Below are 22,581 nucleotides of genomic sequence, written 5' to 3' on the forward strand. Positions count from 1 at the left end.
CTGCCCCCTACCAGTCATCCCCTCATGGTCAGCTGGCTCTGCCATAACCCCAGTCCTTTTCCAGGGTACAGTGCCCAGCCTGAACAGGGCAGCACAAACATAGCAACCCGCACCCCCCCCCCCCCCGAGCACACGGCCCCCTTCTCCTTGCATGGGGTAGAGCTGCCCCACTGAGCCATGACTCCTGAGCTGCCTCCCGAGGGCTCCTGCCTGGGCGCAGGCTGCCAAGGCCCTAGGCAGAGCCTCTGGCAGCTCCTGGGGGAGGGAAGGAGCCTGACAGTCAGGGGGCACCCGCCACCGCCCCCATGAGAGGAGCAAAGCACTGGGAGGACGCCCCCTCCCTGCTGCCCAGTGTCCCCCAGTATGAGCCCCCGTCCGATCCTCAGCCCTACTCCATGCCCAACAGGGCCCTGGCTCCCAGCCCCAGCACACATAGGGTGACTTCGTACCCTTTTATTCTGGGGCCTTCACAGATGTGGGGGGTTGGGGTAGAACCAGGGATTAAATTAGCAAGAAAAACAAACCACTTCTCCCTTGGCAGAGGAGAAATGGCCGCAGCGCCCCCGGCCCGGCAGCAGAGGGGCCCCGGCGTGGCCAGCACAGGAGAGACCTGGCCACTCCCCTGCACACACGCATGCTGGAGGAGCCCAGTGCTGCTGGAGTGGCCAGCACTGGCCACCTGAGGCTGGCTCTGTGCAAATGGAAAGGCTGCAGCCGGCAGGCGTGTGCCAAGCCCAACCAGTCCCCCTGCCCGCAGTGGGGGAGGGGGCTGGAGCCCAGGGGCAGGGCAGTCCCCAGACACCTGCTGCCCCAGTGCAGGGGAAGAAGAGGCTGTAGTGTGTGTCGGAGGGGGGAGGAAGTAATGAAAGAAGCTGACCTGCCCCCTCTGGAAATGCCAGAGACCAACTACACAAGGTGAGGGAAGGACTGGCCCCAGGTCACAAGCCAGAGCTGGAACAGAACCCAGGAGTCCCGGCTCCCAGCCCCCCCCCTTCCCCCTGAAAACACTGAGGCCTGGGGCTCTAAGAAGTGAGACCTTGAGGGGCAGGACAGGAGACACTGCCTCCTCCCGCTCCCCAGAAAGCCTGTGAGGCCCGTTGGTGGGGACAGGACACACCGGCCCCCCAGGAGTGGGGTCTATTGGGAGTGGCGGGGGGGAAAGGACACGCTGCCCGCCCCCCCAGAAGTGAGGCCTATTGGGAGTGGGAGACGACATGACACACCGCCCCCGCCCCAGGAGTGAGGTCTGTTGGGAGGGGGGTGTGGGGGGGGACAGGACACACCGGCCCCCCAGGAGTGGGGTCTATTGGGAGTTGTAGGGGGGAAAGGACACGCTGCCCCCCCCCCTCCAGGACTGAGGCCTATTGGGAGTGGGGGATGACAGGATGCATCCCCCTCCCCCCCAGGAGTGAGATCTGTTGGGAGGGGATAGGACACACTGCCCCCACTCCAGGAGTGAGCCCTGTTGGGGGATGGGACACGCCGCCCCCTCAGGAGTGAGGCCTGCTGGGGGGTGAGACATGCTGCCCCCCCCCCCCGAGGCCTGTTGGGGGGGACAGGACACACTGAGCCTCCCAGGAGTGACCCCCGTTGCCCTGCAGCTGCACGGGGTGGGGGTCACTGAAGCGCTCCACCCCTAGGAGCAGCCCAGGCTGGGGGCACCGAACTCCCAGGGTAGAGTGGCAGACGGGGGAGCCCTGCCGCAGCTCAGGACCCGTCTCCAGCCCCCACCTGGGCACAGAGCCCAGGGCCACCCGAGGCAAAGGGACCCCATGTACCCAGCCGGGGTCCAGGCTGCGGGGCTTGTGCAGGGGTCCCCCTCGCCCACATGCGCCTGGCCCCGGCCACAGCTCAGAGTTCAGGCCGCTCACTGCTCCTCCAGCCACGAGGGCTTCTCGGCACCCGGCGTCTTCAGCTTGATGTTGAATTGCCGCAGGGTCTGGGCCAGCTGCTGCTGGTTGCCGGCGAAGTAGGCGGAGACAGCGTTGTGAAAGAGCAGCAGCTGCTTGTGCATCACTTTGATCTGGGGGGGGTGGGGGGGCAGAGATCAACCCGAAGCCAGGGCAAACCCAACACTCGACGAGCCTGCCCCCCAATGGCCCTGAGCCCACCCCCTGGCCCTGCCCCGCAATACCCCTATGGGGTCATCACACCCCCTGCCAAGCGACACTAGGGGCAGTGGGGCTCATGGTGGGGCAGGCAGCCCAACACTGAGCAGTGTGGAGTGGCTCGGGAGGCTGGCCCAGCCCGTGGCACCCATGGCTACCAGACCCCGCCCCTCACCTTGTTCTCCTCCAGGAACTTGAGCTTGATGGCCACGTCTGCCCGCAGCTTCTCGTACTTCCCCTTGTGGCTCTGGAAGTGGCTCTGGGCGGCGTCGAGGCGGCACAGGGTGCTGGCGTCCCGCGGGCCCATGCTCAGCTCCTCCAGATCTGTGCGGTAGGCGTCGTACTCCAGCCTGCGCGGAGACGGGGTCAGAGCCACGCTGCCCAATGGGCCCTCTACCGAGCATGGAGAACCATAAGCCATCGCTCCCTCCGCTGTGCCGCCCAGACCCCCCTCACCCCTGCCCCTCTCTACCAAGAACAGGGAACCGCAACCCATTGCTCTGGCCTGCCTCACCCCTACTGCTGTGCTGGCCCTAAGTGCCCCCCAGCCCAGGCCCCTCTCAACCCCACCCGCCCTCTACCAAGCATGGGGAACCGTAACTCATTGCTCCGGCCCCCATCACCCGCGCCTGCCCTCCACCGAGAACGGGGAACCATAACCCATTGCTCCCTCCGCTGTGCTGGCCTGGGCCTCCCTCACCCCCACCCGCCCTCTACCGAGCACGGGGAACTGTAACCCATCACTCCCTCCGCTGTGCCAGCCCCTAGGGCCCCCAGCCAGGGCCCCCTTCACCCCCCACTACCGAGCACGGGGAACTGTAACCCACTGTTCCCTCCGCTGTGCCGTCCCCCAGCGCCCCCCGGCTGGGCCCCTCACCTGGCCGTCTCATACTGCTTAACAGTCATGAGCGTGTCCTCCATAGTCTTGTTCACCAGGGTGTTGATGCTGGAAACGAAGAAGTTGACAGCCCCCAGGAGGGTTTCTCCGTTCTTACACAGCAGCTTCTGCGTCTCTGCGTTACAGCCAAACTCCTCCTGGGGTGGGGACGGGGTGAGTCAGGGCTCCCAGGATGCCGGAAGCCTGCCTGCCTCCCCCGCGAAAGAGCCCATCCCGCCGTGCCATGGTCCGGCCTGGCAGCCTGGGGCACTTCCCTGGCCCACTCACTGCAGTATCGCAACCTCCACCACAGCTCCTCACTCCGCCCCTGTGTGGCGGGGCCCCCATCAGACCCACCTTCGCACGGGAGGGGAGGCTCTGGGCCCAGCCCAAGGTCAGAGACTGTGATGGTGATGCTAAGTGCCAGCTGGCCCTTGCCCTGGGCCCCGGCCCCACCACAGCAAGCTGGCCCTCGCCTTGGGGCCCACCCAACCCTCGCCCCATCCCTGCCACAGCAAGCCAACCCTTTCTCCACCCCAGCCAGCCAGCCGGCTCTCACCCCGTCTCCACCCCAGCCAGCCAGCCGGCTCTCACCCCGTCCCCGCCACAGCAAGCCGGCCCTCGCCCTGCCCGAGTCAGCCGGCCCTCGCCCTGGGGCCCACCCAACCCTCGCCCCATCCCTGCCACAGCAAGCCAACCCTTTCTCCACCCGTGTCAGCCGGCCCTCGCCCCGTCTCCACCCCAGCCAGCCAGCCGGCCCTCGCCCTGGACCCCGCCCCACCCGAGCCAGCCGGCCCTCGCCCTGGACCCCGCCCCACCCGAGCCAGCCGGCCCTCGCCCTGGACCCCGCCCCACCCGAGCCAGCCGGCCCTCGCCCTGGACCCCGCCCCACCCGAGCCAGCCGGCCCTCGCCCTGGACCCCGCCCCACCCGAGCCAGCCGGCCCTCGCCCTGGACCCCGCCCCACCCGAGCCAGCCGGCCCTCGCCCTGGACCCCGCCCCACCCGAGCCAGCCGGCCCTCGCCCTGGACCCCGCCCCACCCGAGCCAGCCGGCCCTCGCCCTGGACCCCGCCCCACCCGAGCCAGCCGGCCCTCGCCCTGGACCCCGCCCCACCCGAGCCAGCCGGCCCTCGCCCTGGACCCCGCCCCACCCGAGCCAGCCGGCCCTCGCCCTGGACCCCGCCCCACCCGAGCCAGCCGGCCCTCGCCCTGGACCCCGCCCCACCCGAGCCAGCCGGCCCTCGCCCTGGACCCCGCCCCACCCGAGCCAGCCGGCTCTCACCCTGTCCCCGCCACAGCAAGCCGGCCCTCGCCCTGCCCGAGTCAGTCGGCCCTCGCCCTGAGCCCCGCCCAACCCTCATCCCATCTCCGCCCCAGCCAGCCGGCCCTCACCCCAGGCCCCACCCGGCCCTTGCCCCGTCTTCGCCCGCCCCAGCCGGCCCTTGCCTGTACCTGCAGCTCGGGGGATTTCTGGCTCAGGTCGGAGAAGGCGTCGCCCAGGGCGTGCTGGGTCTGTACCAGGCTGTAGAAGTGGTGGGTCAGCGCCCGCGCCAGTTGCAGCACACACTCGTATTTGCGCTTCGTGTCACGCAGCAGCTCGATCTGTGTCTCCAGCTCCAGGTCCACTGTACGTGAGCCCCGGCCGAAGCGCTCCGAGATCAGCTGCTTGGTGCACTGCGGGAGGGGGACGGGTCAAGAGCTCCCCAGGGCCCCGGGGGTCTCCACGAGGCGCAGCTCCCACAAGCCCCCACTGAATATTTAGGAGGGAAGTTCATGCAGTTTGTACTCCAGCCCATTCCCTGGTGCCATGACAGCCGGTCCCTCCCCCCAGGCAGCCCATTCCCCCTCCATGGGACAGCCAGTCCCAGCTCCAGGGGCAACCCATTCATCCCCCCGTCCCATGGGACAGCCGGTCCCTCCCCCCTCCAGGCAGCCCATCCTCTGCCTCCATGGGCGGCCCATCCCCCCATTGGGCCTCCCTACCTGCCCCATGGGACAGCTGGTCCCTCCCCCACCCCCCATGGCCCAAGACAGACTCACCTTGTATGTGTTGATGCCCCATTTCTTGACAATATCAAACTTCTCCACAGCGATGCCCCGGGCGGCCTCGTCGCCCGCTGCCACGGGGCTAGGGTGAGGCAGGTGCAGCCCAGACCCTGAAACACATGGGGCCCAGTACAGGGCAGTGAGACCCCCCCCACAGACTGAGGCCTTGCTTCAGCCCCCTGGCTGGGATGTGGGGTAGCACCTCCTGCAAGGCCTAGTCATTGTCCCTGGGGGCAGCAGCCAGGCACGGTCCTGCTCTGGGGGACCCTCAGCCCGAGACCCACTCCCCACGGCTGGGCTGAGTGCCCTGCCCCCTCCCACCCCCAGCAACATGGGGAAGGCAGTGCCAGTGCCCCACCAACAGGAGGACTGGGGACCTGGGGCCATCAACTCTCCTGGGTTTGTCTCCAACCACACAACGCCAGGTTTGCCTAAAGCCCCAGCTCCTGGAGGCAGGGGATTTGAGGAGAAAACACTTCACAGCCCACCTGGCTGAGAGAGAAAGCTCAAAACAGTGACCCACTGGGTGTCCACAGGGTGCCTCCCCGCCCCCAACAGCGCACCCTATCATGTCAAAGCTGGCCTCAGAGCGCACCCATCCCCCCTGAACCCCCCGGTGGCCCATCACACACAGACTGGCAGTTCAACTGGCCCCAGGGCAAGTTCCCCTTCCCGATTGGCCCCATGGCGCACAACCCCCGCACACCACAGCAGCCCCAGGGCACGCACACACCCCCATGGCAGCCCCACTGGCCCCAGAGTATACATGCCCCACTGGCCCCACAGCAGCCTCACTGGCCCAGGTACACGTACGCCCCCTGCCCCCACTGCAGCTCCACTGGTCCCAGCAGACACCCACCCCTCCCACCCCCGCAGCAGCCCCACTGGCCCAGGTGCAATACCCCCCCCCCCCGAGTGGCCCCACTGGCCCCAGCACACCTCCCTCCACATCACCCCCTGCCCCCGCCACAGCCTCATGGCCCCAGCACATGTACCCCCTGTCCCCACATCAGCTCCACTGCCCCAGGGCGCACACGCCCCAGCCCCCGCCGCAGCCACACCGGCCCCCGCACATGTACCACTGTCCCCGCATTAGCCCCACTGCCCAGGGCACACACGCCCCCAGCCCACCGCAGTCACACTGGCCCCAGCACGGGTACCTCTGTCCCCCGCATCAGCCCACTGCCCCAGGGCGCACACGCCCCCAGCCCCTGCCCGCAGTCACACTGGCCCAGCACATGTACCCCTGTCCCCGCATCAGCCCACTGCCCAGGGCGCACCGACCCCAGCCCCCACCGCAGTCACACTGGCCCCAGCCGTGTACCTCTGTCCCCGCATCAGCCCCACTGCCCCAGGGTGCCAACGCCCCCAGCCCCCACCGCAGTCACACTGGCCCCAGCACGCGGTACCTCTGCTCCCCGCATCAGCCCCAACTGCCCCAGGGCACACACGCCCCAGCCCCACCGCGTCACACTGGCCCCAGCACAGTACCTCTGTGTCCCCCGCATCAAACCCACTGCCCCGGGTGCACGCCCCCAGCCCCCACCGCAGTCACACTGGCCCCAGCACAGGTACCTCTGTCCCCGCATCAGCCCCACTGCCCAGGGCGCACACGCCCCCAGCCCCCCACCGCAGTCACACTGGCCCCAGCACGGGTACCTCTGTCCCCCGCATCAGCCCACCTGCCCAGGCGCACACGCCCCAGCCCCTGCGCAGCCACACTGGCCCCAGCACATGTACCTCTTCCCCCGCATCAAACCCCACTCCCAGGGCACACACGCCCCCAGCCCCCACCGCAGTCACACTGGCCCAGCACAGGTACCTCTGTCCCCCGCATCAGCCCCACTGCCCCAGGCGCACACACCCCAGCCCCGCCGCAGCCACACTGGCCCTAGCACAGGTACCTCTGCCCCCGCCATCAAACCCCACTGCCCCAGGCACACACGCCCCAGCCCCCACCGCAGTCACACTGGCCCCAGCACAGGTACCTCTGTCCCCCCGCATTCAGCCCCACTGCCCCAGGCGCACACGCCCCCAGCCCCCACCGCAGTCACACTGGCCCCAGCACAGGTACCTCTGTCCCCCGCATCAAACCCACTGCCCAGGGCACACACGCCCCCAGCCCCCGCCACAGCCACACTGGCCCCAGCACAGGTACCTCTGTCCCCCCGCATCAGCCCACTGCCCCAGGGCGCACACGCCCCTGCCCCGCCCCATTGGCCCAGGCACACATACCCCCCCCCCTTAGCCCCACTGGCCCAGGGCACACATGTCCCCCCCCCACAGCACCCCAGTACATGTACCCCCTGCCCCCCCCCGTCCCATGGTTTCCGAGTCAGCTGGCACCATGAGCCCTCTCTGGGCAGGTGCTGCCAAGTTCAGCCTCTCAGCCATGCACGGCCAGGACAACAGTGGCCAGGGGGGGAGACTTGGCAGGGGCCACTCACTGAGGTGCGCGTCACCAGGCCATGGTGCTCCTGCAGCCTCATAGGGCAGTGGTACCTTTGACTGGGCCCCTCCAGGCTGCCCTGCAATGCCAGCAACAGCAAGGGCTCCACAGCCCCCCTGGGGGCCTCAACCCTATACCACAGCAGGGCAGGGGCAGCTGCCCAGGGCCGATTCCCCCGCAGGGACTGGAAGGACCCTGAGCCAGCAGGCATCCTCTGGCCCTGGGCAGGGTGTCCATGAGGCATCAAGGAGGGAACCGGCAGTACCTGCTGATGCATCTGCCTGGCTGGCGATCCGGCTGGCAGCAGATTCACTGGGTGAGATGGATGCTCCTCGGGAGGAATGAGATGTGACAAAGGAGCCTGGAAAAGGAAGGGACGGGCCAGGCAGGGCAGTGCCAGGTGAGGTGCAGAGAGCGGGAAATGGGGAGATGGCATGAGGTGACAATTAGAAGGCAGGGCTGTCATAACAAGGGAAGGGAAGGGTAACAACCCTTCTGCATACACTGCTATAAAATCCCTCCTGGCCAGAGGCACCAAAATCCTTCTCTCTGTAAAGGGCTAAGAAGCTCAGTTAACCTGGCTGACACCTGACCCAAAGGACCAATAATGGGACAAGATACTTCCAAATCTTGGGGGGGGGAGGGAAAGGGGGAGAAGAGGCTTTTGTTTGTGCTCTTTGTTTTGGGGTTGTTCACTCTCGGGACTGAGAGGGACAAGACATCAATCCATGTTCTCCAAAACTTTCTGAACAAGTCTCTCATATTTCAAACTTGTAAGTAACAGCCAGGCCAAGCGGGTTAGTTTATCTCTGTTTTCTCAACTTGTGAATGCTCCTTTGCTAGAGGAAGGTTCATCTCTGTTTTGCTGTAACTGTGAACCTAAGGCTAGAGGGGGTTCCTCTGGACTCTTCGAATCTGATTCCCCTGTAAAGTCATTTTCCATCCTGATTTTACAGAGATGATTTTTCCATTTTCTTTTTAATAAAATTCTTCTTTTAAGAACCTGGCTGATTTTCCCGTTGTCCCAAGACCCAGGAGTTTGAGTCTTTGATCACTTTGTAACCAATTGGTGAGGATATTGTTCTCAAGCCTCCCCAGGAAAGGAGGTGTAAGGGCTTGGGGGGATATTTTGGGGGAAGAGGAACTCCAAGTGGTCTTTTCCCTGTTTCTTGTTAAATCACTTGGTCATAGCAGTGCACCAGGTTTTAACCTAAGCTGGTAGAAATAAGTTTAGGGGGCTTTCATGTGGGTCCCCACATCTGTACCCCAGAGTTCAGAGCGAGGAAGGAACCCTGACAGGGGCTGAGCCAGCTGTTTCCAGCCTGGTGACTGTCCCAGGACAGGGTACCCCCAGGCTCAGGAGTGCCCTGGGTAGCAGCACCGAACACAAGGATCAGACCTGGACCCAGCTAGCCTCACACGCTGCAGGGCCTGTGCCTGAGGCAGTGGCAGGAATATGCCCCTGGAAGGGCTCATCCAGGACAACAATACTCAGAGACTGGCATAAACCCCAGCGCAGGTCTCATATCCCTGCCGGAACTGTTCTTCCCGTCGATCCCTCTAGCTATTCGTGTCTCCACAGAACGGCCAGGCCCTCGGCCTCAGTGACATCCTGTGGCAGAGAGTTCCACAAACTAATTACAGCATGTGACAAAGTCTCCCGTTTCGCACCTTTCCATGCCATGGACCGCCCCCCCGCCCCTGTGCTGCGTGGCTGAACAGAAGCCCCAGTCTCCCTCCCCCTGCACAGCCCCCATAGGGATTTATAGATTTCTGTCAGTCATTCTCACTCCAGGCCAAGAGAAGCTGTGTAGTGACACACTGGGCCACTGACACCTGGCTGTTAGCCACAGGCCACCTGCTGGGATTCTGCCAATGCAGCCTCTTCATCACCTCGTCTCCGACCCAAAGAACTGCAGGGGTGAAGCCAGCAGCTAAGCTAACTGGGTAGCAGGGCACGCCATGCTTGGGCTGCCTCCCTCCATGGGGCAGGAGCCTCATGGGACAGGGCAGCCCTGATGCCCTTGCCTCAGAACAAAGGCCAGGCTGGGGGCGTACAGGGAGGCCGGGCTGGGGTCTTGGCTACCAGCATCTGGACATTGGCTCTGGTAGAGATTCCAGGTGCAACCCAGCAAGTTCTTACTCCCCATCCCCCAAGCATAGGACCATGGAGATGTGCGCGGTGGAGACAAGATGCCAACCTCTCCCCTCATGGGACCATGGTGGGGTCCTGCCCGAGGGGCGGGACACTGGCATTATCTGGCTTTACTTTGCATCAGGTCGGGGACAGCACTCTCCCTCCTGTGCCAGCCCGCAGCCAGGCCTGCACCAGAACAAGTCAGGGGGCTCCTAATGAAGGTGTCCTGCACACACCCACACATGCCTCCACTGACACGAGCACTCACCTATGGTAGGACTACACAGCAGTGCTCCCCTCCCCCACAAGCTCGAGCGAGCCCAGCCCCCGCTCCCAGCTCCAGACCCCACGGGGAGGGAAGGGGAGTGACCGGTGGGGTCCCAGTGCCCAGCCAGGCCTCCCCATCAATCAGTGCGGGTGTGAAGCAGGCAGCAGGGAGCAGACAGGTTAGCAACCAGGATGCCCCCTAGGGCCCAGCTAGCCCACGGGCCCCCTGACAGCCCCAGGCCAGGCTACGGGGAGAGCAGTTCCTGCACCAGCCAGTTAGTGAAGCCCCAAGGAAGGAAAACGGAGCCACCTTGTGCATGGAGGAGCCGCAGTCCCGGGAAGGAGGCGTTATACCGCACTGCAGGGCCTAGACAGAACCACACAACAGGGTCGGAGCGGGGCGCACAGCCTAGGTGCCCCCACCCAGTGGGGCCTGGCCTTCCAGCCTGGGGCCTAATGTGCCAGGCAGATCCTCTGACCCATGAGCTGACCGCTGGGTTCCCCACTGGGCATGGCCAGCCGAGCTAGCCTTCCACCCCAGGGGAGGGGCAGCAGCTGTGCTCCAGCGCTCCCAGGCGGCAGAGCCCCCGGGGACAGGCTGGCTTGGTGCTGGGGCTCAGCTGCTCCCTTCTCCTAGGTTGCCTGGGGGGGAAGCTGGGGCTCCCCATGACTTGGGCAGACCCAATCTGGCTACCCTGGCCTCCGCAGCCTGGCAGGGTAGCAGGCAGCAGGGCACTGAGGGTAGTGCCCCTCTTCTCACCTGGGGCACTGCAGAGGAGGGGCACTAGTGCCCCACAGCAGAGCTCCTGCCCCACAGCAGAGCTGCCTCCTCCCCTACACCATTGCCCTTTAGAGCCCCTGGGGGCCCACTCCTGCCCCCGACTTTGAGGTAGCCCACCTCTTGCCCTGCAGCACTCTTTGACTGGCAGACTGCAGCCGGCAGTGCCCCAGCAGAGGTATGAGGCCCAGGGACCCCCAGAGGGGACCAGCAAGGGAAGACTTGTGCCCCCCAGCTCCCTGCCCCAGGGGCCCTTACCTTTGACAGTGCTGGTGGGGATGATCCCCTCAGCGGTGCCCCCGTAGCCCCCCGACACAATGCTGGTCTCGTTTAGGTTGGGCCCCGAAACCATCACCTGCTGCAGGTCCTGAAACGGACAAGAGCAGAGTCCAGGGGAGCTGGGGGCAGCTCTGGGCTCAGACTGGCCCCTGGAATGGGGAGTCAGCCCCCAAGGGCAGCCTGGCCCTGCTGCCCCCGGCCAGCCTAGGACGAAGAGGGGATTTTCTGTAATATCCCTGTGAATCCTCCATGTGTCTGTTTCCCTCTGTACTTTCCTGGCTAGCTGGGTGCACAGGAGACAGGTCACCTCGCGTCTGGGGGCAGAACTGGCCATTAAAGAACCATCTGAAACTGACCCAGATCAACAGAAGATCCAGAGAGACAAAACAGTCCCTTATCCCCCAAAGAACTTCCAGCCACCAACACCGAACCCCCCGGGCAGCCACCCTGGGCGGGTGGATGCTGCTGGAGGCTCAGGAGGCTGGAATGGAGCTGCCCTGAGGAAGGACCCCTAGCTCTCCCCTGGGACTGACAGACAAGCCCGAGAGGTAGGCCAACGTCTCATGTGGGGAGAGAAGCTTTCAGGATCCCCAGAACTCTTCTTGAGAGCCAGTCTGAACCCTGGCTTAGCCTTTGCCCTGCATGCTGGCCAAGGGAGCCCGGACTCTGTAGCCGGGTGATTAACAAACATGACTTTGTTGCTGCAAATGCTCCCGGGGAGCAGGGCCGGCCTGCAATTGCTGCAGGGAGCCACAGAGAAAGATGGGTTGCTGGTGCCGAAGGTCCAGCTGTGAAGGGAGCTGAGGGTCCTTAGAGCCTAATGCACACTGCCTCCCCTCCCCCGTTATCTGGCCCTAATCTGGCGCCCCCCACTCCTCCCCCCAACACACCCTGTAACCCGTCATCCCCCTCCCCTTCCCCATAACCCAGCACCCCCCCTCACCTCAACACGCCCTGTAACCCGGTGTCCCCCTCTGTCATAAATAGATAGCTAAGGGTTAATGTTTCTTTCACCTGTAAAGGGAACAACCCTCATCCCGACCGCGAGCCCCATGCACGTGAGTCACCCATCCGAGCCACGCCCCCTAGTGGCCCCCCTGGACGCAACCACTGGTCACAATGGCCCTGTGTACCACGGTGCCCTCCCCAGTGCCCCTCACCCCCCGAGAGCCCCCATGACTGCAAGTGGTACACCCCTCCCCGTGCGCCCCCGGAGCACATGATTTCTACACCCCTCCAAGCCCCCGAGCACTGTGACTTGGTAAACCCCCAGTGCCCCCCGTGAGCCCTGTGACATGGTACAGGGCCCCCCACCACTGGAAGCCCCCATGACTTGGTTACGACTCCGAGCACCCCCCACAGTAGCCCTGTGGGGAATGTGGTAACGACTTGCCCCAGAGCGCCCCCCCGGAGCCGGCCGTTATGTGGTATGACCTTCAAGTGCCTTCCCGTTGTGACAAAGTGTGGTTTTATTTATCTTGTTATGTTACATGTGAGTCTTAGTGTCCTATAACAACACTGGCTGTGCCTCAGTTTCCCTGTGTGCTGCACCAATACTTCAGAGGTGGGAATTGAGGGTGTGATTTTGCAGAGGCCCTGGGGCAGGTGAGGCTGCCCAGCTGTTTGCAGCTGCATAACCTGAGACCCAGGAGGGGGGTGCGACCAGCTGGAGACAAAGAGAAGGAGGAGGAGCAACAGGGAATGTCGGAGGTGGTGTGGCTGGAGGCTGGCAGTCTGGGGGGGACTGGAAGAGGGGGAGTCCAGGGCATCTGGCCCAGGACTCCCCAAGATGAACTTGGCTGATTTCTGTGCTAACAAGTTCTGTTCTACGCTGTGATCCTGTCAACTAATAAACCTTCTGTTTTACTGGCTGGCTGAGAGTCACATCTGACTGCAGAGTTGGGGTGCAGGACCCTGTAGCTTCCCCAGGACCCCGCCTGGGCAGAATTGCTGTGGGAAGCGCACAGAGTGAGAAGGGGATGCTGAATGCCCCGAAGCCAGACCCAGGGAGGTGGAAGCCGTGTGAGCTTGTTGCCCTGGAGACAGTCTGCTCACAGAAAGGAGACTTCACCAGAGTCCTGCCTGGCTTTGTAGGGAGCAGTTCCAGAGCCCCTCTAGCCTGGCGCTTCCCCTGCCCACAACACGGCCCTCTAGCCCGGCCCTTCCCCTGCCTCCAACACGCCCCTCTAGCCCGGCCCCTCCCCTGCCCCCAACATGCCCTTCTAGCCTGGTGAGCTCTCCCCAACGTGCCCATCTAACCCGGCCCCCCTTTCAAAGCCCTGTCCCAGCTCACATACCTGCTCCAGGCCATCGTCCTCCGGCAGGCTGCTCGTCTCCCCCGTTCCGTTGATGGGGATCTCCATCGTGGCAGCTTTGCTCATGAGCCCATCCGTCATGGTCAGGATCTGCAGAGACAGGGCGATGCTGAGGGACCAGCAGGCTAGGTCCCAGCCTCACTCTCCGCAGTCTGCTCCCCAGGTCCCGCTAACCCCTGCAAGACACTGCCCTGGCCAGATCCAGCTCTCTGAGGAGCTCCCCTGGGACTCAGCCCGAATGGCCACTCTCCGAGACTGGCACAGATTTACCCCCACTCTCCAGGATACCAGCCACTGAGAACAGACAGCGGCACCCCTGGGCATCCTGTCTGCCCACAGGAGGCCTAGCCCTGCCCACAGGCTGATAGAGGCCCCTGCCCCGATCAGAATGGCAGCAGAGCTGACAGCATGTCCTGGCTTCCAGCAATCACCAGCCGCCCACGTGGGTCCCCCCCGAGACTGTCCCCAGGAGCCTGCGGCAAAGACCTCTTGCTCCGGCCCCCTGGGGCCATCACTGCCTACACCTGCCAGTCACCGCCGATAAGGAGTTTAGCTGAGAACAATGGGCTGTGTGTGCATGGGCTCAGGAGCCTGCCCCAGAGGCAGCGGCTGCCAGATCCCTGCCAAGACTTCAGGCAGGGGGCACGCCCACTCTGCCTCTCCTGCCTGGCACGTGGGCAGGTGCCCACTACTCCCAGCCCAGAACCACCTAGGGCCCATAGACCTACACTTCTCTGCCACCTCCAGGGCCTGGACTCCCTTGCCCCAGGCTCAAAGCAGCCCCCTGGGGTTGGGGCTCACGGAGGAGAGTGGACTGCAAGCCTTGCTGGCTAGAGGCAGCATCGCACTGCTGAGGACTGGGCTCAGGGACACACCCTGTGCCCCTAGCAGACCCAGAGGTGTGGCTGTGACTCACCCAGAGGTGGCTGTCTTACCACCAGAGACAGCCAAGCTAAAGAAGCTGAGTCCTCCCGGGCTCCTGCCATCCCCAGTACTGCATACTGTCCAAGCGCTCGGCTCCCCACCCTCAAGAAATGATAGCTCGCCCAGATCCACCTTCCTGTGGGGAGCTCCCCTGAGAGTTGGCCTGAACGCCCCCATCCCCGAAGGTCTCCCCTGTAGGCCCCTTTCCTGATGTATGGCTGAGGCTCATCTTCCACTGGGACCTTCCCAGCTCTTGCTCAGCTACTGGGCCATGCACCTGCTGGCAGGGAGTTCCACAGGCCCACGTGCCCTGCGTTTAGAAGCGTTTCCTTTGCTCCCTGTCAGTTTCAGTGACTTTCCCTTGTTCCAGGAGTGGGGCTGGGGTTGTGTGGAACAGGAGGCCCCTGATTCACCTAAAGAGAGTAACATCTGCTCCCCTACTTCACAGGCCAAGTGGCCTCTCCCCTGGGGGCAGCGACAGCTCCCTGCCTCACACCATGTCCTGAGCTCTCAGCACCTGCAGCTCCACAATGGGGCCAGGACACGCAGGGTCCCGGGACACACCTGGCCTGGCAGCTGAGCAGCTCCTGGCCCAGTGCCCAGGGAGCGGGTGCCAACAGCCACGTCCCCAAGGCTCTGCAGCAGGAGCTACCTCCACCCTATGCCAGGGGCACTGCTTCACTCCATGCAAACAGGTCAATCTGCAGCTGGCTCCTGCTTGCAGGGCAGCATGTTCAGGAGAAATTAAGACACAACCAGACCCCTTGAGCTTGCCTTGCAACCCAGCCCCACACGCCACAGAAAAACCAAGCTAGAGGGACCCAGCCCAGCACTGCCAGGCCCCCACATGGGCACTTCACTGAGCTTGACAGAAAACTTGGGCTCAGCTGGCCCCCACGCCACGCGGGGAGCGCTATGGGACCAGGGAGCTATGGGCAGCTTGCACCCTGGGGGTCACAGCCCTGCCTTGCCTTCCCTCCCTCCCCAAGACCAGGAGGCATCAAGTCCAGCTCCCAGCCCAGGGGGCGGAGGGGGGCAGGCAGTCAGCAAGGGGGACATGCCTAGGGCAGCAGGCGCCAGCACAAGCCAGAGCCCAGCCTGCCCGGACCGGTCAGGGCACATTCCACAGCAGAGAGCACCGCACCGCACCACACCACACCCTACAGCTCCGTTACATTCCCCTGGTCCCTAGGCTTGGGATACCGGCCCAGACTGGGAGGAATCGGGGCCCCCAGGACAGGATTAGGGGGTCTAGCAATAGGAATCAGCCAACACCCTCCCCCTCCTATGAGCCCAGCAAGCACAGAGCCATGCCAGGAATGAGCCAGCGGGGCCTGCTCCCTGGGGGTATTTAGCCAGGCCCTGGGGGCCAAAGTCTCTTGTGCTGTACCACAAACGCACCCTGCCACATGGCTACCCCAGGCCACAAGCAGGGCAGGGAGATGGGCAGCGCCAAGCAGGACCTCCAGACAAACCCCATCCCCACCAGGGCGCTACCCTGACTCCCATCCCACAGAGCTCTGGGCAGGGAGGGGGGGATCCCCAGGGGAACCCAGTGAGGTCACACGCTCCCCTGCTAATCTCATGGGCGGGGGGGCGGGAGGGACACCCACACTAAGCGAATGCTGAACGGAAGCGAGGCTCCCCAGTCGGGCCCCTCCGACCCCCCTCCGCCCACAGCTCCCCTCGCCCCCCCCAGCCGGGCCCCCACCTGCTCCGGCCGCTGCCTGGTGCCCAGCGCCGGCGGCTCCTGATCCGCTTCAGCCGGGACAGACCGGAAGCCACGTCAGGAGCCCGGCAGCGCCGCGGGAGGGGGAACGGAACTGACGGCATCACCACAGAGAAACGGAAGCCACTCCAGCTAAGGAGAACGGAAGTGACACCTGACCCCGGAAAAAGTTCTAACAGCAGGACGGAAGTGACGTATAGGAATGACCAGAAATCATTCATGGAGAGGCCAGGACTCACCGCCCGTGTGTGACGTCATACCCATGGCGGAAGTGGTGTAGGAAGTCAGACAGGGTCGGGCGGAGGAGAAGCGAGTCACGTGGTCTGTGCAACCCCCTCCGCCCCCAGTGCAGGTCACGAGGCCTGGGGATGGAGGCGCCGGGGGAGCAGCAGCAGCTTCGCAGCGTGAGTGGGGGAGGGGGCCCAGTGTCATCTGCCCCCCCCCGCTGTCCCGGACCTGCTCTAACCCTGCTGTGCGGGGGGGGCTCGGGGGGAGGGGGCCCAGTGTCATTGCCCCCCCCAGCTGTCCCCGACCTGCTCTAACCCTGCTGTGCGGGGGGACTCGGGGGGAGGGGGCCCAGTGTCATCTGCCCCCCCCCCGCTGTCTCTGACCTGCTCTAACCCTGCTGTGCTGGGGGGGGCTCGGGGGGGAGGGGGAGGGAGTCCCTCCCCACCCCCTGCTCCACCCACGCTTTCCCCCCTCGCCCCCCCCCAGACTGGCCCCCCTCCCACCCCCCTCACCACGCTCCCCTTCTCCCCCCGCCCAGGCCCCCTCCTGGCCCCCTTACCCACCCCCCACCCAACAGTTCTCCCTATAGGCGTCCTCCCCCCGGCCCAGCCGGGCCCCCTTTCCACCCCCCCCCGTCCCAGACCACAGCTGTACCTCTATCTTCGCCCCCAACAGCCGGCCCCTCCGCCTTACCCCCCCTCCGTCGCACAGTCCCCTGCCCCCCCCCAGCCCGGGCCCCACCGTGCTCCGGCCGCTGCCTTCGCAGTGCCCCAGCGCCGCACGGCTCGGTCCTGACTGATCCTCGCCTTTCAGCCGGTGGTACGACCCTGGAAAGCCACCCGTACGTCAGATGATTGCCGGCAGCGCCGCGGTTGGAAGGAGGGGAACGGAACTGACTAGGGCATCACCACAGAGAAACGGAAGGCCACCTCCAGCTAAGGAGAACGGAAGTGAACTCTGACCCCGGAAAACGTTCAAACAGCAGGGACGGCAAGTGACCCCCGTATAGACATGACCAGAAATCATTCATGTAGAAAGCCAGGGACTCACCCGGCCCGGTGTGCTCTGTGACTGATACCATACCCATGGCGGATAGTGGGTATTGGTAGGAAGTCAGACCAGAGGCTCCGCGGAGGAAGAACGAGTCACGTGGTCTGCTTTGGTGTTGGCAACCCCCTGCCGCCCCCGATGCAGGTCCACAGAGGCTGGGGGACTGGAGAGGCGCCGGGGTGAGCAGCAGCAGCTTGCGCAGCGTGAGTGGGGAGGGCGGCCCAGTGTCATCTGCCCCCCCCGGCTTCCCGTACCCTGGCCTCTAACCCTGCTGATGCCGTCACCCGGACTCCTAAGCTCTCGCGCCTGTCGGTTGCTCTAGGGGGGGCTCGGGGGGGGAGACCCAGTGTCATGCCCCCCGGGCTTGTCCCCGACCTGCTCTTAACACCTGCTGTGCGGGGGGAGGTCGGGGGGAGGGGGCCCTGCAGTTCATTCCCCTCCCCCGCATGTCCGGACCTGCTGCTAACCCTTGCTGTGCGGGGGATCTAGGTGGGAGGGGCCCAGTGTCATCTGCCCCCCCCCGCTGTCTCTTGACCTGCTCTACCTGCTGTGCTGGGGGAGGGCTCGGGGCGGAGGGGGTCCCTAGTGTTCATCTACCCCCCCCCCCCGCTGTCCCCACCTGCTCTAACCCTGCTTCGTTTGCGGGGGACTCGGGGGGGGTGACCAGTGCCTATTGCCCCCCCCCCGCGCCTGCCCGGACCTGCTCTTAACCCTGCATGTGGCGGGGGGGGCTCGGAGGGTGAGAGGCGGTCCCCTATGTGTCTGCCCCCCCCAGCTGTCCCGACCTGCTCTAACCCTTCTGTGCGGAGGCTGGGCGTAACGCATGATCCGGGGACTCGGGGGGAGGAGGTCCCATTTTCGTCCATCTGGCCCCCCCCAGCTGTCTTCTGACATGCTCTAACCCTGCTGTGCGGGGGGGGCTCGGGGGGAGGGGCCCCAGTGCCATCTGCCCCCCCCCGCTGTCCCTGACCTGCTCTAACCCTGCTGTGCTGGGGGGCTCGGGGGGAGGGGGCCCAGTGTCATCTGCCCCCCCCCCCAGCTGTCCCTGACCTGCTGTGCAGGGTCTCCGCAGGCTGCCCCGGTGGCTTGCTGCAGCCTTCCCCCCGCCTCCCCCCACCAACCGGGGTGTCTCCTGGTGCCCTGGGGCTCTTCACATGGGTGTTCAGCAGTACAGGGCCAAGAACCAACCCATTCAATGCCGAGTCCCCATTTACAATCCTATTGTGAGACCAGGGTTTAATGCTGCCGCACAGCGGCTGCCTCAGAGGACAGCCACCCTTAGCAAAGGAACCCGGGTAAGCCCAGCTCCACCGGAGCACAGGGGCTGGCTGAGCCGTAGCTGCCTGCGCCGCTGGAGCGGGATCTGCGATGTGGCAGCAGGGCTGGCTATCCAGCCAGGCGGTGGCATACCAGTGCCGAGAGTCAGAGAGGGGTGAGGGATCTGTGCGGAGCCGGTGGGGGATGGGAGTGTCACAGAGTCAGAGTCTAACACACACACACACACCCCCCCCCGCTCTCGTTCCAGCTGCGAGATTTCCTGCTTGTCTACAACAGGATGACTGAGCTCTGCTTCGTGCGCTGCATCTCCAACCTGAACTACCGGGCACTCACCAGGGAGGAGGTTAGCTCTGGATCCTGCCAGTCCCCCAGGCACAGGGCTGCGGGGGAGCTCATTCCCTCCAGGCCAAGGAGCTGTCTGTTCCTAGCTCTGTGTGACGGTGCTGCCTCTGGGAGCCAGCTGAGGTCACTCAGTTAGGGTCAACTGCAGACAAAAGGGGGGCAGACAAACCCCAGAAACTGGTGGTTATTCCAATACTTAGATTTACCAACCAGCACAGAAGAGCCTCTGTGTTACCTCACTGGTTACTCAGAAGTGCAAACAACACAGTTCCCTTAAAGTGTCCAGCTTCAGGCCTCCATCCAGACACACACGTCAGATATGATGATAATTACTGAGAATCTTATCTCATCATATAAATGTAACCCTTATGCCCCTCTGAGTTGGCAGCAACAAGGGCCGGATTCAGTATCCAGGAGTTCTGTTTCAGTAACACAATGCAAAACCGGCTCGAGCCCCCACCCAGTGACATGGGACACTTACATACCACACCCCCCTGGGCGCCTCTAGGAGGCAACACTTCCCCTCTCGCAAGCACGGAGTCTGAGTGTAGCAAAATCCTTTTAATAAAGGAAGGAAACAATGCGGCATCCCATTGGAGAAACACCACAAACAGGGTTATAACACAAACCATAAGCAAAAACCCACCTCCAAGTACTCTTGGCAATGTCCTTTCCCCCAATCACCCTAAAGTCCAACAACCCAAAAGTCTCTGGTCAGTGTCACCCCAGAATTCAAAACTTTATCTGCAGAGTTGTCCCCCCCCCCCTCCGCCTCGTGGTGGAATATGGTGCGGGGGGAGTCCACACAAGGTGTTAAGGGGCACCGCTTACGTGGGCCAGGGCAACTGCTCCACTTCTCTGTGGAGTTCTGCTAGCAGCCCTTCACCTACGGAGCAAAGCTCCACAACACCAGCCTGTGCCACTCCTCAGCCACCCCTGCAAACTGCTCCACTCCGTTCACTGATTTCCATGGGCTGCTCCACCATTCTGCATGCAAAAAACTGCTCCGCTGTGCTTAGCGCTTAACGATAGGTCTTCAGGCTCCCCACTAGTTAACACAGCACTCAGTGATTCAGCTATAGTAGAGAGCCCTGGTGTGGACTTGCACCAATTGGTTACCACATGAATTGCGTCTCAGCAGATTCAGCCATGGGACTTCCTAGTGGAAAAAAGATTGAGCTCCGTCTTCTGTTAACGGGTGGGAGAGAGGGAGTTTTTATGTGCTATTTGGTTGTTTCCAGGCCCTCAAAGGTGAGCGGCATTACCTCAGCGACACGCACATCACCGGTCCTTCAACCTCTCTCAGTCACTTGGTTTTGGAACCTGTGTTCTTTTGTCTGGCAAGTGTCACTTAATTTAGATCTTGACGACATCTCTTTCAGTAAAGGGCAGTCTAGTTCGCGTAGTTCCTCATTCCACAGTAATCAGGTGGCACACTTTTATGATCCGCCCATAACAAAGAATATTGGTTATCCAGGAGCTGTCAAAAAATAACCATCCCAGGCTGCATTGGGCCTATGCTGGGCATGCCCATGCACTATATCTGAGCATTCAACACGTCCCGAAATTTCTTATCCCAAACTTCCGTAATACGGGTTCCCAGGCCAGATGTCCTGGCTAAGGAGCTCATCCTGACTTTGCTTACATCAAAGAACAAGGTTCTTCCAGTGCCAAAGGATGCAGGCCACACACCCAGACAGGTCCAATTTTACTAGATTCTTACCCATTCTACAACACTATAGGCAATTTTGCATTATAATAAGCTTATAAGAATTTTATTAAATAAAGATTAAAGAGTTGGTTTCAAAGGATCAATATACAGGACAGATTTGAATTCAAATTCTTGAGGTCAGATATGGCTCGAGAGATTGAGTGTTGCTCTAGTAAGCCCCCAAAAGTCCTTTTAGAAATAGTCCAGAGGTTATAGTCCAATGTCCATATTCAGGGTGACTCCAGTCAGTGACTGGGGATCTCAATCCTTGTGGCTTAAGGATTGCCCCTCTTGAAACCCAAAGCAGATCTGAGATGAACAAGAACCTGGGACATGATCCTGCTTCATTTCCAGCAGCCTTTTGCCCTGGGAAAACAATAGGCTTAACTCCTTCTCCCAAACATCCTGGCAATTAGCACAGGGTAATTTACCCATTAACAGTTCAGATACAGGTCACCACAACCTTCAGAGAGACACATAGACACTAATACAATTTCACACAAGTGTCTTCCTAAATGTTAATATTCCTCTTTTGATCTTTGAATCAAAGCCACAGCGATAGACAAGACTTGTTTGCTGGCATCCCAAGACCTGAGCAAACACCTCCCCTTCTACCTCTAACACTGCAGCTGCATTTCAAAGCTCTGTTCATTTAGTATCTTCCTAACCAGTCTCTAAAGTTTGGCCCTGAGTCAGGTCAACCTGAGGTAATTAACCCTTTCGGGCCCTGTCACCTTTCAATGAGATATTATATTACACTTATAACATCACACTTTGCATCCTGTGTGTCAGAGCCGTGGGCTGCCCAGCCTTGTGGGCATGGGTATTGAAGATGGCAGGATGCCTTTGGGGCAGGGGCTGGGCAGTGGGAGCTGTGGGCAGGAATGGGAATCTGCTCCCCATGGAGCCGGGTCCCTTGTGACATCTGTGGTTTGTCCTTGCAGGAGGCCTGTCTAGATGGCTGCGCTGGGAAGCTTGTCCACTCCAACCACCGCCTGATGGGTGCCTACGTGCAGCTCATGCCCTCCATTGTGCAGCGCCGCATCTCGGACTACGAGGCTGCTGCAGCTCAGGTGGCCCCAGGCTCCAGTCCGAAGGAGGTCCCTGGTGCTGCCCCTGCGGCCCTGCCAGCAGCAGTTGGCACAGGAACCCACCCTAATCAGCAGGTGGTTGCCAGTGCAGAGAGCACCCCAGACACCATCAGCTAGTGCCCCACTGCGTCCTGGCGTTTCCTCGTCCCCCATGGCTGCACCCTGGACTTGGGCCTGGGTGTGAAACAGCCTCACCCTGGGCTGGGCCTCCTCCCAGCACTGGATCCAGCCCAGATGGACACTTCCTCCCTCTTCACTCAGGACTGGGCTGATTAGTGCCAGCATCACTACCCTAGATGCAACTGCCAGCTGCAGCCCGGGCCTCCGGGCAGCGCAACCACGCGAGTTCCAGCAGTATTTGGGCCAAGCCAGTCTGCCTATCGGGCTCTGAGCAGCTGCTTGAGTCCATTGCAACCAGGCCATCTGGAGCAGCCTGAGGGTGCCTTGCTGAGGGCTCTGCGCTAGGCTCTTGTGCCCCAGGGCAGGGTTTTCTCTCTGTCCTGGAAGGCTACTTCCTATTAGCAGTAAATCAGGTTCCTCTTGATTTCCTGGGTGTGTGGGATGCTTTGGGCAGGGCCCAATCCGCTCACACAGCTGCTGGGAGGGCCTTCCCAGGGTATCACTTCTCCCTGCCCTCAAGCTGTGTGTGTGTTGGGGTGTCTGGTACTGCTTCTGTCCCTTGCTCTCATGATTCTCCACGGAGACACACACCCGGTGGAGGTGGCAGCCCCACACCCTGATCGTGCCCCTTGGCTACTCAGTCTCTGTTGCTCCATTTCGACACTGAGTCACTTGGGTGAGCCCTGCCCCCTAGGGGCTGGGAGATGAGGGGGTCACTGAAAGGAGAGGGGCTCTGCCCCTGGCTCCCGTACACCAGGCGAATGAAGCTTGTGTGGCCCCACAAGACGGAGAGGAGTGTGTTGCAGCCTTGTGGGGAAGGCTCCTGTCTGCCTCCGTCCGTCATCCCTGCTC

At 62.7% G+C, this 22,581-nt stretch overlaps 2 protein-coding genes across 9 annotated transcripts; one reads left to right on the forward strand and one right to left on the reverse strand.

Moving 5' to 3' along the window:
- Positions 1-438: 438 nt before the first annotated feature.
- ARFIP2 (ARF interacting protein 2) lies at positions 439-16,000 on the reverse strand. 7 transcript variants are annotated; one of them, XM_032778824.2, is made up of 10 exons: positions 15,892-16,000; positions 13,239-13,346; positions 10,921-11,029; positions 10,195-10,251; positions 7,746-7,841; positions 5,026-5,141; positions 4,438-4,659; positions 2,986-3,143; positions 2,284-2,458; positions 439-2,023 (listed from the first exon to the last, which is right to left on the reverse strand). In XM_032778824.2, exons 2-10 carry the CDS (start codon positions 13,335-13,337, stop codon positions 1,868-1,870), a joined length of 1,188 nt encoding a protein of 395 aa, XP_032634715.1. In that variant the 5' UTR covers positions 13,338-13,346; positions 15,892-16,000; the 3' UTR covers positions 439-1,867. The 7 variants fall into 7 exon arrangements, with proteins under 7 accessions (XP_032634715.1, XP_074917980.1, XP_032634716.1 ...); XM_075061879.1 differs by lacking the exon at positions 10,195-10,251 and having other exon boundaries at positions 15,892-15,995; XM_032778825.2 differs by lacking the exons at positions 13,239-13,346; positions 15,892-16,000 and adding an exon at positions 12,432-12,604.
- Positions 16,001-16,121: 121 nt separating this feature from the next.
- Positions 16,122-22,153, forward strand: TIMM10B (translocase of inner mitochondrial membrane 10B). 2 transcript variants are annotated; one of them, XM_032778815.2, is made up of 3 exons: positions 16,122-16,218; positions 18,713-18,808; positions 21,463-22,153. In XM_032778815.2, exons 2-3 carry the CDS (start codon positions 18,743-18,745, stop codon positions 21,724-21,726), a joined length of 330 nt encoding a protein of 109 aa, XP_032634706.1. In that variant the 5' UTR covers positions 16,122-16,218; positions 18,713-18,742; the 3' UTR covers positions 21,727-22,153. The 2 variants fall into 2 exon arrangements, with proteins under 2 accessions (XP_032634706.1, XP_032634705.1); XM_032778814.2 differs by lacking the exon at positions 16,122-16,218 and adding an exon at positions 16,226-16,313.
- Positions 22,154-22,581: the final 428 nt, after the last annotated feature.

The sequence above is a fragment of the Chelonoidis abingdonii genome, chromosome 1 (assembly GCF_003597395.2).
Source record: "Chelonoidis abingdonii isolate Lonesome George chromosome 1, CheloAbing_2.0, whole genome shotgun sequence".
NCBI lineage: Eukaryota > Metazoa > Chordata > Testudines > Testudinidae > Chelonoidis > Chelonoidis abingdonii.